The 12949-nt window shown below is 41.5% G+C and overlaps 1 protein-coding gene across 2 annotated transcripts in view; it reads right to left on the reverse strand.

Annotated features, from left to right (window-relative positions):
* The window catches only part of GALNT1 (polypeptide N-acetylgalactosaminyltransferase 1), a 53824-nt gene that overhangs the window by 25025 nt on the left and 15850 nt on the right, over window positions 1-12949 (reverse strand). For both annotated transcript variants that reach the window (XM_033168843.1, XM_033168844.1), the window contains exons 2-3: window positions 11799-12025; window positions 8660-8834 (exon numbers count right to left, since the gene is read on the reverse strand). In XM_033168843.1, coding sequence (XP_033024734.1) covers window positions 8660-8834; window positions 11799-11937 — 314 coding nt within the window. In that variant the 5' untranslated portion in view covers window positions 11938-12025. The remainder of the gene's footprint in view (window positions 1-8659; window positions 8835-11798; window positions 12026-12949) is intronic.

Genomic DNA, 12949 nt, shown 5'->3' on the forward strand with positions numbered 1-12949 from the left:
ATATTTCTTCATTATGTTAAAGTTCTATGAGAGGTGATAGTTCTGGACTTGATTTATGTTTATATATACTTCAAAGATTTCATAAAGATTTGGTACATGGATTTAATTTAATACCCTTATCAAATTTTGTGTAGTGTCAGTCTTTTTCAAAAATTCTGCTGAAACAATGAATTGTTCTAATATGATAGATCTGTCTGGGTGGCCCCACTGCGGTAAATTTGTAAGCACAGCTGCATCATATTATTTACTTAAAGAAAGCAAGGCTAGTCCACCATTCTTAAAATTTGATCATTTTAGCAGCAACTTTTGAGCTTTTTCTTAACCCAAACATAATACTGCCAGCTAGTAATTATTTTATAATTTATTCCTAATGGAAGATTTAAAAGAAAGCATCTCTGGAAGCACCAACATTTTAATAGCCACTATTTTGCCCATCCATGAAATTTCCATGTGCATCCAATGGACTACCAGTATTTTTTTCTTACCTCCACCACTAATCTGTCATGAATATACTTTGCACGCCCAGGAAGCAAACCAATCCAGAAGCGGGACAAGGCCTATGATTTACATCAAATAGGAATGTGTCCCCCCCCCCACAGGATTGGAGTGCTATGGCACTAATCCCACCTGGGCATCTGGACAGAAGCAGTTCCATCCAGCTTCCTTTAACGGGACAGCCCTTTACAACCTCCCCTCTGACCAAGACTTACCCAATGTCTAAACCGCCAAAGTTATAATGATTGCTATGAGGGAGGAAGAAGAAGATGAGGAGTTTGGACGTGATATCCTGCCTTTCACACCCCTTAAGGAGTCTCAAAGCGGCTAACAATCTCCTTTCCCTTCCTCCCCCATAACAAACACTCTGTGAGGTGAGTGAGGCTGAGAGACTTCAGAGAAGTGTGACTAGCCCAAGGTCACCCAGCAGCTGCATGTGGAGGAGCGGGAAAGCGAACCCAGTTCACCAGATTATGAGTCCACCATTCTTAACCACTACACCGTGCTGGGAAAACCACAAGGAGAGAGCCAATGTGCTGGGTAGGAAATTCCTGCCTAGCCTCAAATATGACCAATGATGTCCATAGCAAGGTCAAGCACACAGCAGAATACAAGGAGAGGAGGGATGGGAGATCCGGCAACAAGTGGATGAGAAAGTCAGGGGCAACCCTTCTTATATACCCCAGGAACAGACCCAAGCAAAGCCTGCAGGCTCAGCTGGGCCTGTCCCTTGGGCTCAGACAGCTCCCTAGCCTGCCTGCGATAGGCCAATTTGCGGGCAGCCTTGTATCCACAGCTGAGGCCATCAAGGCAGGCTGCAAGCCTCCGAAGGCCAGTGGCTGCTGCCAAAAGGCACCCTGTCACTGGATTGTGTTGGGAGGGTGGCACTGGCCCCCAACACTGCTGCAACTGGAAAGGGCAAGGATACTTACTACATCTCCTAAATTTTGCATTTTTAATATATTCCCAGATATTTGATTAGTAAGTTTCTCTATGGCAACTTAGGGTGCTATTCTCTTTAACCTGTTTATTCATATTCAAGCCCTCACTAATTCAATGTTGAGATTTTGTTGAATTAGTTTTATATCCATATGCCATGCTAAATTCATGAATTAACATAAGTACATTCTCAAATGATTTTTTCTGGATCTCTTACAACCGATCACTGCTACATTGTTTGCATAAAGATTAATGTGGAGTTCTTCTCTCCCTATTGTTACTCTCTTAATTGTTCTATCTGGTCTAAAAGCTTCTGCTAATGAGTCTACAGACAATGCAAAAACTAAATCGTGACAAAGTGCATCCTTATTGGGTTCCTGTATTCATTTGGAATGGGTCAAAACTTGTTCCATTCATGAAGATGCAAGCATTTGGGTCAGCATATATTAGCTCAATCCAGGCAGTAAAATCTCCATTTAATCTGATATTATTTTACAACTTGATAAAGAAACTCCCACTGCCAACAGTTGAATATTGGATTTGTTGATTATACGTAGGAATGAGGTACAAGGTAATGCCCAACCACATAGCTTTTGGTGTCTTGCAAAGGTAAAGGTAAAGGGACAACTGACCATTAGGTCTAGTCGCGAGCAACTCTGGGGTTGCGGCCCTCATCTCGCTTTATTGGCCGAGGGAGCCGGCATAACCTTCCGGGTCATTTGGCCAACATGACTAGCCACTTCTGGCAAACCAGAGCAGCGCACAGAAACGCCGTTTACCTTCCTGCCAGAGCGGTACCTATTTATCTACTTGCACTTTGACATGCTTTCGAACTGCTAGGTGGGCAGGAGCAGGGACTGAGCAACAGGAGCTCACCCCTTTGCGGGGATTTGAACCGCCAACCTTCTGATCAGCAAGCCCTAGGCTCTGTGGTTTAGACCACAGCGCCACAAACGTAGATCACTACAAATCAGCTATATGGTCTACCACTGTCTTCCTTTTCTTTTTCTAGTGCTTATTGTTTAATGGATATTAAAAATGCTTTGCTTGTCTTTTTTCCTGAATGGATGATGATGCTACAGTTTTACTACAGGGTTTTTTCCCCATATAAACAACTTGCAGAGACATCACTTTTATACAACTGTTTTGTTTTCCACAATACAGAAAACAGATGAATTCCATGTTCTTGAGGACTAAGCTGAAGTGATTACCTTGCGTTGTATCCAACACTGCAGCTCTGCTAACACAAGGGACTTCCATGTGCCCAATGGAACTTTCTCTTCCTCTCAAGCTTCCCATACACCCTCAACATCAGTTTCAGGATTGGAGGGTGCTCTGGGGCAAATTTTGATTTCTTCTCCTTCTCTGTGCCCCCAAGTCACATTGCATCAACACAACCCACTGACACAGCACTGGATATAACCCCTTACTTTTTTTATTAAAAGCATCAGGGAAAGTATGAAAATAATTTAGCTATGAAACTTATGAGAAATTGGTACCTAAAAACAAAACCTTGAAAACTTATTTACTGAAATAAAAGGTTGTGGGACCACAGCTATTGTGGAAAATAATGAAAGATCTAGAACTCTTCTGAATACACGATGGGATATGTTTTCTGCTACTACTAAAACAAACTCAGGAGCAAACACACTAGAGACCATTTCACTAACATTAACTCTCATGCAGTATCAAAGTTTTTAATATAAGAATTATTGTGACCAGAGCTATAGGCAAGTGCATAATTATTATTTGTGGAGTTCTAGATCAGTGTTTCCCAAACTTTTCCCCACAGATTTAAAAATTGTTCATGGACTTAGCCGACCACTTTATTATTTCTCTGCCTGCTGCAGCAATTGTAGTATGCTGTGCTATATATCCTGCATTATATTTCATTGTCTTTTTACAAACATCCAAAATGCAGTTTGTGGACCACAGGTGGTCCAAGGACCACCATTTGGGAACCCATGTACTTGATAGCAATTTTCAAGTTACTATAAAATATGCCTATGTTCGTCTAGTTTCTACGGTCTAAAATTTTCCATCATCAATTACACTCAACATATGTAAGCAAGTTCCATGTGTTGGATTCCTGAAAAAGGAAGCAAGGTCTGTCTACCATCTGTTCTAACGAGCAGGGAGGGCTGGACAGTTCCTGCTTGTTCTTGTCTCTTCCCTGGTTGCAGGGTATTGCTGAGGCACACTGACTCTTAGCAACACTGGCAACAGATCAAGATCATTCTCTCCAGAGATGAAGTCAAAAATACACATATTTTATAAGTTGTATTTATGTAGGAAAACAGTTTTTTAGCCATCCTTAACCTACATGGCTAAGTTACAGATAGGTAGCCGTGTTGGTCTGCCATAGTCAAAACAAAATAAAAAATATTCCTTCCAGTAGCATCTTAGAGACCAACTAAGCTGAAAATATTTGTTGTATCACCAGCATTGCAGAGATCGTGGCAGTGTGATTCAAAACCACACATTAACTAGCAACAGGACCAATACTTCATAGGCTCAATATAGTTCTCTCCATGAGTAGACACAACTGATGAAGTCTCAGCACATGTGAGTTCTCTTTTCCTACTACAAATAGTCCTTCAAACACAAACTCTGGTACTTGCAACATTCATGGACAAGGCAGGAACACATCACAAGATACATTTCTTTTCTAGTCTTCTAGAATTATAAGCAAAACGATCTGGGATTCTGCTCAGGCTTGACTCCACCTAATTTCATGATACATCTAGTTAAAACACTCTTGGCATAAAAGTTCATAGAAGCTTCCAACAGGGTTGGGCTGTGCCACACAATAGAGTTGATGTGGAAATTCATTCAGTTTGCATTTTAATGCAAACCAACCAAATTTGCACTTCTCAAAACAATCCACAAAATGAAGCATACTTTGGAATCTGTACTTTTCAATTTTGCAATGCAAAAAATGTAATGTAAAAATGTGTACAAAAAACACAGAGGAAAATGCACAAAAATACAGAGATTAGTGAAAACAATGTATAAAATTGCATTACCGAAAACCGCTTGCAAAAATGTGTATTGAGGGAAATGCACACAAAAAGGTGTATAGGTTTTCAATAGAAATGTTTGTAAAAGTTTGCAAAAGGATACAGAAATAAACTGAAGTTTGGAAAAATGAGAAACAGAAACAAAAATTGCCATTTGATCATCTGTAGTTCCTTCCACCTATGATTCTTCAATACAGGAAGAGCTATAGGACATGCTTATGGGTGCGGATTTTTTTAAAAAGTAAGTTACTGGAACCTTACTCCACTAAATAAGGTTTAAATAAAAAAGTGAGTAAGTCTCAATTCTGCAGGAAAATTAGAAAGCATTATCTGAATAGCACTTGGGAGATACAGGAAATGAATATTTGAACTTATAGTAGTATGCTAGCATGCTTGCGGTTAGCTTTCAGTAACTCATGATTCCTATATAGTAAGAAATTAGTATGACACTGAAAATAATCGTTAATTTCTGGATGTCAACTCTGATTTCAGATGTCAGTAAGTAGATGAATTTCTATTATTTTAGATAAAGGAGATACATACATTCTAGAGAAAAGAGATACACATGTCTTGAAAATGTGTATATATGTAGAGAAGAAACATAACCCTAAATTATGCCAGCCCCCTGTGGGAAACTTGCCATTTAATGGGGACGGAGTTTCAACTTGTGGGGGGTTGTTTTAAAGTGTTTTAACCTTGGAATTAACTGTTTCAAATTGCATTTGTTTTTTCAATTTACCTTCTTACGTTAGTTAGGTGTATACATTATTTTGTTTTAAGGGGGGAAGGACAGGGCTGCCCAGGAGTGGACCCCAGCCAACAAAATGGCTGGGGCAGGTTCTACTAGAGGGAATGCATTCAGACACCCGATCTCAGTGATCACAGGTAGGAGAATGAGTTACACTAGGACCAGACAATATCACTACTGGGGCGGCAGATTTAGTCATTGTTTGAAGACCATCCCTGTCTCCAGGTCTGGTCCTGACCAGGATACTGGTATCAACAAAGCTGACCACCATGACCTTAAGCTGCTGCTGTGCAATGCCATGTCAATGATTCACAAGACCACTGCCATCCATTAATTGTGGATGGAGGAATTGACCTGGCATGTGTAACAGACACTTGGCTAGACATGGCTGACAGACCTGTTCTTGCTGCTGCTTGTCCACCAGGTTTCTCTTATGCACAGCAACCCAGGCCATGTGGGCGGGGAGGCAGGGTTGCAGTGATTTTTAGGAAGTCATTAGTTTGTGCCAGGCTTCCTATTGGGAAGACCCAGTTTTCTGAGTGTATGTTCTGGAAGTTGGGCAATGGGGGCAGTACAGGATTCCCATTAGTGTACTGACTTCCCCGCTGCACCAAGGAGTCTCTGCCCAGCTGCTTCAGGTCATGTCGGATGTTCTCCTGGGGACACCAGACTGGTGGTCCTAGGGGATTTGAACATCCATGCCAACATGACCTTACAAGGGGCAGCTCGGGATAGTGGAAAGCATGGCTTCCATGGGGCTGTCCCTGAATATGTTTGGCCCAACACATAGCTATGGACACATCTTAGACCTGGTGTTTATGTCTATGGACATGGGTGATCTGACACTAAGTTCCAGTGAAACCAAAGAAGTGCCATGGTCCGATCACTTCCTGGTGCAACTAGAAGTCTCTATGTGACCTTTCCCCTCAAGAGAGGTGGGACTGATTTGAATGGTCCACCTCTGCCACTTAATGGATCCAAATGGCTTCCAGAGAGTGGTAAGGGGTGTCTTATCCCATGTTGATGGACTTTCAGCCAATTCCCTTGTGGCTGCTGGAATGCAAAGTTAACCAGGGCTACCAACTATCTGGCTCCAGAGTGCCCTCTCCAACTGCATGGAGTCCAGATGGACCCATGGTTTCCCCCAGAGCTGAGGGTGATGAAACAATTGCTGAGACAGCTAGATCACCAGTGGTGAAAAACTGTTTCAGAATCAGAACGAACACAGGTTAGAGCTCTAACCTATCGCCTACTAAGTGGCGATAGTGACGGCAAAGAGGACCTTCTTTGTCACCTCTATTAAATCTGCAGAAAACAGTATCAGGAGACTCTTTGAGGTGATTCGTAATCTAACAGAACTACCTTTGCCATTGGGGTCTGGTGAGGATCCCAAGATCTTCTGTGATGATTTTGCAAAAAAAATAATATGCAGATAAACTTTGTTCAGATTCAGAAAAAGGTAGACTCCACCGTGGTAGCAGGGCCGGGGTGGGAGAGTGCCAGTGTTCTGTCTAGTCAAGTTGTATGTGATCAATTTCAACCTGCTGCCTCCTAGGATCTGGACAGGCTGCTTGCACAAGTAAAACGGACCACCTGCTTCCTTGATCCTTGCCCATCTTGGCTCATAAAAGCAAGCCAGGCAGGGCTGGACAATGGCGTGGTGAATGCTTCCCTCTATGAGAAGGTATTCCCAGACCCACTAAAGAAGTGGTTATTGAACCACTTCTTAAGAAACCATCACTGGATGCGGCCATAATGGCCAATTATCACCCAGTCTCAAATCTTCCATTTCTGGGCAAGGTGACTGAGTGGGTGGTCAGTGAACAACTCCAGGCATACAGACCAATTGGATCCCTTCCAATCAGGACTCAGACCCCACCATGGTCACACTGGGTGATGATCTCTCGCAGGCCAGGGACAAAGGTGAAAACTCTTACCTGGTTCTACTAGATCTCTCAGCAGCTTTTGATACCATTGGCCATGGTATCCTGCTGGACCATATAAGGGGGTTGGAAATTGGGGGCACTGTTATGCAGTGGTACTGCTCCTTCTGGGCCATATCCAGAAAGTGGTGTTGAGAGATGAGTGTTCGGACCCCTAAGCACTCACCTCCCCTTGCTTTTCAACATCTGTATGAAACCACTGGGAGAGATCATCAGGGGATTTGGGCTGGGTGTTCACCAGTATGTGATACCCAGCTCTACCTCTCATTTAAATCGGAACCAGTGAAGGCAATGAACATCCTGTGTGAGTGTCTGGAGGTACTTGTAGGATGGATGGCAGTCACTAGATTGAGGCTGCAAGACAGAAGTACTGTTTCTGAGGGACAGGGGGCGGGCAGGTGTGGGGGACCCCCCTGGTCCTGAATGGGGTAACTTTGCCCCTAAAGGACCAGGTACGCAGCCTTGGGTTCATCTTGGACTCACAGTTGTCCATGCAGACGCAGGTTAATTCTTTGTCCAGGGTGGCTATCTCCCAGCTCCATCTGGTATGTTGGCTGAGACCCTATCTGCCTGCGCCCTGTCTCGCCAGAGTGGTATATGCTCTAGTTATCTCCCACTTGGACTACTGTAATATACTCTACCTTTAATGGTGAGTCAGAAACTACAACTAATCCAGAATGCTGCTGCCAGACAGGTGACTGGGAGTGGCTGATGGGACCATGTAACGCCGGTCATAAAAGATCTACATTGGCTCCCAGTATGTTTTCGCGCACTATTCAAAGTGTTGGTGCTGACATTTAAAGCCCTAAATGGCTTTGGCCCAGATACTTAGGTACAGCTGGTAGGGCCTTCTGGTGGTTCCCTCAATGCGAGAAGTTACAGGGAACCAGACAGAGGGCCTTCTCGGCAGTGGTGGAACGTGCTCCCATCAGATGTCAGTGAGATAAAGAATTACACATCTTTTAGAAGATATCTGAAGGCAGCCCTGTATCAGGAATTTATTAATATTTGATGTTTTATTATGTTTTTATATGTTTTGGAAGTTACCCACAGTGGTTGGGGTATTGTTGCTGTTATTATTATTAACCCATGCTTTAGTAGCATAAGCAGGAAGGTACAAAGTGCACTTCAGGCTCTTCTCTTTCTCTTATTCCATTCACATATCCAGGACTATGACTTGTGTGAAGTTTAGTTTCACTTACCAAAAAACATACTATGTTGTTACATGCAAATCTGAGATAGTTTAAATCTCAAACTCTCATCAGTTTCACAAACCAGCTTCATAAACTTTAATCTAACTTTTGGAAAATACTCCAGTGTTAAAATACTTTGTATGCTGATTTGGTGCTAAAGTGTCGTTCACACTGAAGAATACAGAAAGTGCAATATATATCAACAAACTCTGAGACTCTTTTTCAATGTTGCTCTTTCCAACACTAATGATTATATAAGATAATTCAAAAAGAGTCCATTTTAAACTAAATATACCTTTATAGCACTGTAAATGCACTTACCCTTCCAATCTGACATCAGGTAAAGATCTATTGAGTGCAATCCTTTCACTTGCCATTAAATTAAACTGGTTAATTTTAAACATTTCCTTCATTTTTTCTTGGTCCTCTTTAGGAATGACAACAGGTTTCCCCATTTCTCCAGGGCCTTCATGAGGTTTTTGTACAAGTTCTGGAACTAAAAAAAAAAAAATGTTTGTATTAAAAAAGAATTTAAAAGGAACTTAACATCTGTACTTACGCTGGTATAACCCCAGTTACAGTAACCCCATTTTTAAAAATCCACTAAATGAAAAGACATTTTAGAAGAGAATAGAAAATAGGGTTTAAAATTGTATGAAATAGAAAATAAAAGCATCAATTCTCTAAAACAAGCTTATATAACTCACTCTGATTTTGCATACAGGCTATTCTGTAACAATATTTGTAAAATAACATACTGATTATGACATGTGTATGCCTGGAAAAGATGAACAGATGAAAACAAAATGCCAAAGCAAATTAACAAAATCAAAACATAATAGATACTCAAGTAGTTTGCCTGCCAATATATAAATGTTAAGTGGCTCTTCTTCTTTGACGATCACTCGTAGCCAAATAAGATTGTCTTCCATGAAAACGGTTTTAACGATGTGTGTCCGTAGGTGACTGTGGAGGCCAACTCTGGATCCACACATCCTTCCACAGTGGGGACATAGGTTTCCAGGCAGGAGTTGATCATGGTGAGGGTTTGCCAATTGTGCCTTCCTCATAGCTCGTTTCTCCCTTTTGTTCACAAATTTATCTGGGCAGCTGATTTTCAGGACAGTCCACAGGGAATTACGATTTACAGTGTTGAAGGCCTTAGCCAGGTCAATAAACATCATGTTCAGAGGTTGGTTTTGCTCTCTGCATTTTTCTTGAAGCTGTCCAGCGATGAAAATCATGTTCACTGTCCCCCTGGAAGGTCAAAAACCATTTTGGGATTCAGGAAGGGCAGCCTCAGATATAGTTTGCTAAGAGACTTGCAATAATTTTGCTGGCCGCAGCTAATAAAAAGATGCCTTAATAGTTTCCGCAATCCATTCTATCATCTTTTTTTAAAAGGTTGAGAATTTTGGCGTCCATAAAGTCTGCTGAGATCTCCTCTTTCTCCCAGATTTTTTTGATGAGCTTGTGAAGTTGTTGTGCAAATTCAATTCTGCCCACTTTGAAGACTTCAGCAGGTATCCCATCAGGTCTGCTGGTTTTGTTGTTTTTCATTAGGTTAATAGCTGTGCACAACTCTCCCAGATTTGGAGATACTGCAAGCTCATCTATAATTTGTTTTTGCAGAATTTGTATGGGGACCTGAGCAGCTATGGGGGAGTTGCGGTTAAGGAGATGCTGGTAATGTTCTTTCCAGCGGAGTGCAATAGCTTCTATATCTTTTAGAAGTGTGGTACCATCTGTTGAGTGTAGGAGGCATATGCCATGATTTATTGGCCCATAGATGGTCTTTGTGGCTTTAAAGAAGCTCTGCATCATGAGTGTCAGCTAAGTGCTGGATCTCTTTAGCTTTTTTAATCCACCAGGTGTTCTTTAGTTCTCTGGTTCTTCTTTGAACCTCAGCCTTAGCATTGGCATAGGTTTTTTTTCTTAGTGGCACAGTTTTTATCTCTTTGCCAGATCTGAAAGGGCTTCCTTTTCTTGTCAATAATGTGTTCAATCTCACTATGATTCTCATCAAACCAGTCTTGGTGTTTCTTGGTTTGGTAACCAATAGTTTGTTTACAGGCTGCAATAATGGATGTTTTTAGCTTGGCCCAGTGTTCCTCAATGTTATCAGGGAATTCAGAAAGCAGATGGTCCTTAAGAGTCGTTTGGAAGCAATCCCGCTTAATAGATGTTGAACGGCTTGAGTGTTCATTTTGCGCCTTGGGTTTTCTTCCTTGAAGCCCACGTTGAGGTTTAGCCATCGTGGAACGTATTAATCAGTGATCTGTCTAGCAGTCATCAGCACTAGTCATAGCCTGTTCTACTGCTGAGGACTTCTTGGATCATTCTTTGTCTAGCTCCTCCCCTTTGACCTTACCACCTTGGGTGACCCTGCTGGGAGTAGAGACTCCTGACGGCTTCGCTCACAAGTCATAGGAACGTGTAAACCCAATCACCACAACAAGGTGATAATCCAGCTGCATTGATCAGTGTGCATTGATCTACAGACATAAAACAAATTCCCACACAGGTGTCTTCCAAAAACCCATCCCATTAAGAAGGAATGGTCAACTGGCCTGAGGGGTCCGATTCTGTGTTCATATTACTCTCAAAGCTATTAATTTCCAGTCATCTCAATTTGCATCAAGCCATTGTGCAATGACACTGCTGTGTGACACACCTTAGTCATGTTTCAGGTTTTTCTTACAAACCATTTGTACAAATCTAGTATCATATATCTCTCTTCCTACTAAAATAATGTAATAACTTGAGAAAATCTCCACATTAGTGTCTGCAACACTTGTCTAGTTCAGACAGTAACCATACTGGTGAACTGGGCCGGTGTCTTAACAACGAAAGCTGCTTTTTTACAATAAATAAGTGAGGGTTTAAACCTGAAGTTTAGTGTCTAGGAGAGAGCAAAGCAGTTTAGATGAAATGTAGGAAACACAAGGGAGGGCAGAAGATGGAGTGAGAGGGCGGTGGTGCCATAGGGGAAAAAATGAGATGATGGTGCTTACTGGGGAAGAGAGAGACAAATGGGTCATTATATGGGGCCAAAGTAGAGCTGAACAGGCCCCAAGGTTCTGCACCGCCTACATAAAATTATAGAGCTGGATAGGACCATAGCTTATTCTGCCCTCCTCTCCCTCCCAGAAGAAATCATTTTTTTGAGAGCCAGCAATCAAATGTTAGTTCAGTGTATCCAAGCAAATTCTGTGCATGCGTTTCTCAACCAGCATGTTAAAATTCTTTTGAAATGAAAGAAATGCAAACAGTCTCTGATACCACATAAAAGGTCTACTGTTCAGTGGGCAGGGGGAACCACACTAATTCTGGTGCAGATAATTTAAGAAGAAAACAAACACACATTCCTCCTATCTGTTGTAGTCTTAAACTGCCCATTACTTCACTTATTTTATGTGGTATTTGACAACTTAATCTCTGGTCACTAAATACTACTTACCATCTCCAGGCGGTAGGCCTCTCTCTTTTTTCTCATCACATTTGTTGCATTCGCTGAAGTAAAGTAACAAAAACATATCCAGAAGGACCCAAACCAGTGAGGTGGCAAGGACCACCTTACAATACGCAAATTTTCTCATGGCACTTTTAAGTCAAAAACAAAAAATGACGTGTATATTGAAGTCAGTGACGCTGCTTTAATCCCATTTCAGAGATCATGTTCCACATCTATGGAGAGAAAAAAGAAAAGTTACAAAGGATCTGAGGAATAAAGTATAACAGACAAATTTAATGCACACAAGTATGATGTGCCTTCACAATGTGAAGTGCCACAACCATAGGCACTCTAGTGAGCCAGATCTTACTGAAAATGACAATTGCATTCTCAGTAGAACTCCTCCCCAAAGCAAAATGGGCTGTAATTGAAATCTGGTGTCTCATTATCCCAAAACTATCCAGAGTATGGTAGCTCCAAATAAAAATGTAGGGGAGGAAATACTTGATCTTATGTACTCCAAGATGGGCACCCAACAGCATTGTTTTCATTACTGCATGAGCCAGCTCTTCCATTTCCCCAACACCTAAGAGAATGCTTTTAAAAATGCCTTCTCTGCATCACACTTACAAAAATGTGGGAGAACTGCCTAACTTTCCCATCAATTTCTGGAGCTCAGAAGAACTATTAAAGATGTTCTGAAGCAAACTACTTCTCCAAGCAAACTATTCTAATTAAGTAATTTACCCAGCAACCCTGTGTACAAGCTATACACACAAATCCATCCTGAAAGCAGTGATCTCTTCCAAACAGAGAACTAGTGCTTGAACAAATAATCCCTGGAACTAACAAAATATATCTGTTTTCATATTTAAAGCATTTTGTAAGGTTGTTGCATCATATGATGTTCAGTTAGCATTTAAAACAAAGTGTTAGAGCCATAACTAGACATATGTAGGCTGGGGAAAATGCCTGTATGGAAAATTAAGGTCAGATCCCAGATTATATAAAGACAGGGTCTGAAACTTTTCTGGGACTCTTGGCACTTTTGGAATTTTCAGCAAGCGCTGTCACAAAATAACTGCCAGGTGGTATGCCTGTTTATATAATGACAACTACAGTGCATATGGCAAGTCACAAAACACCCATTTCATACA

Source organism: Lacerta agilis, chromosome 14 (genome assembly GCF_009819535.1).
Source record: "Lacerta agilis isolate rLacAgi1 chromosome 14, rLacAgi1.pri, whole genome shotgun sequence".
Taxonomy (NCBI): domain Eukaryota; kingdom Metazoa; phylum Chordata; class Lepidosauria; order Squamata; family Lacertidae; genus Lacerta; species Lacerta agilis.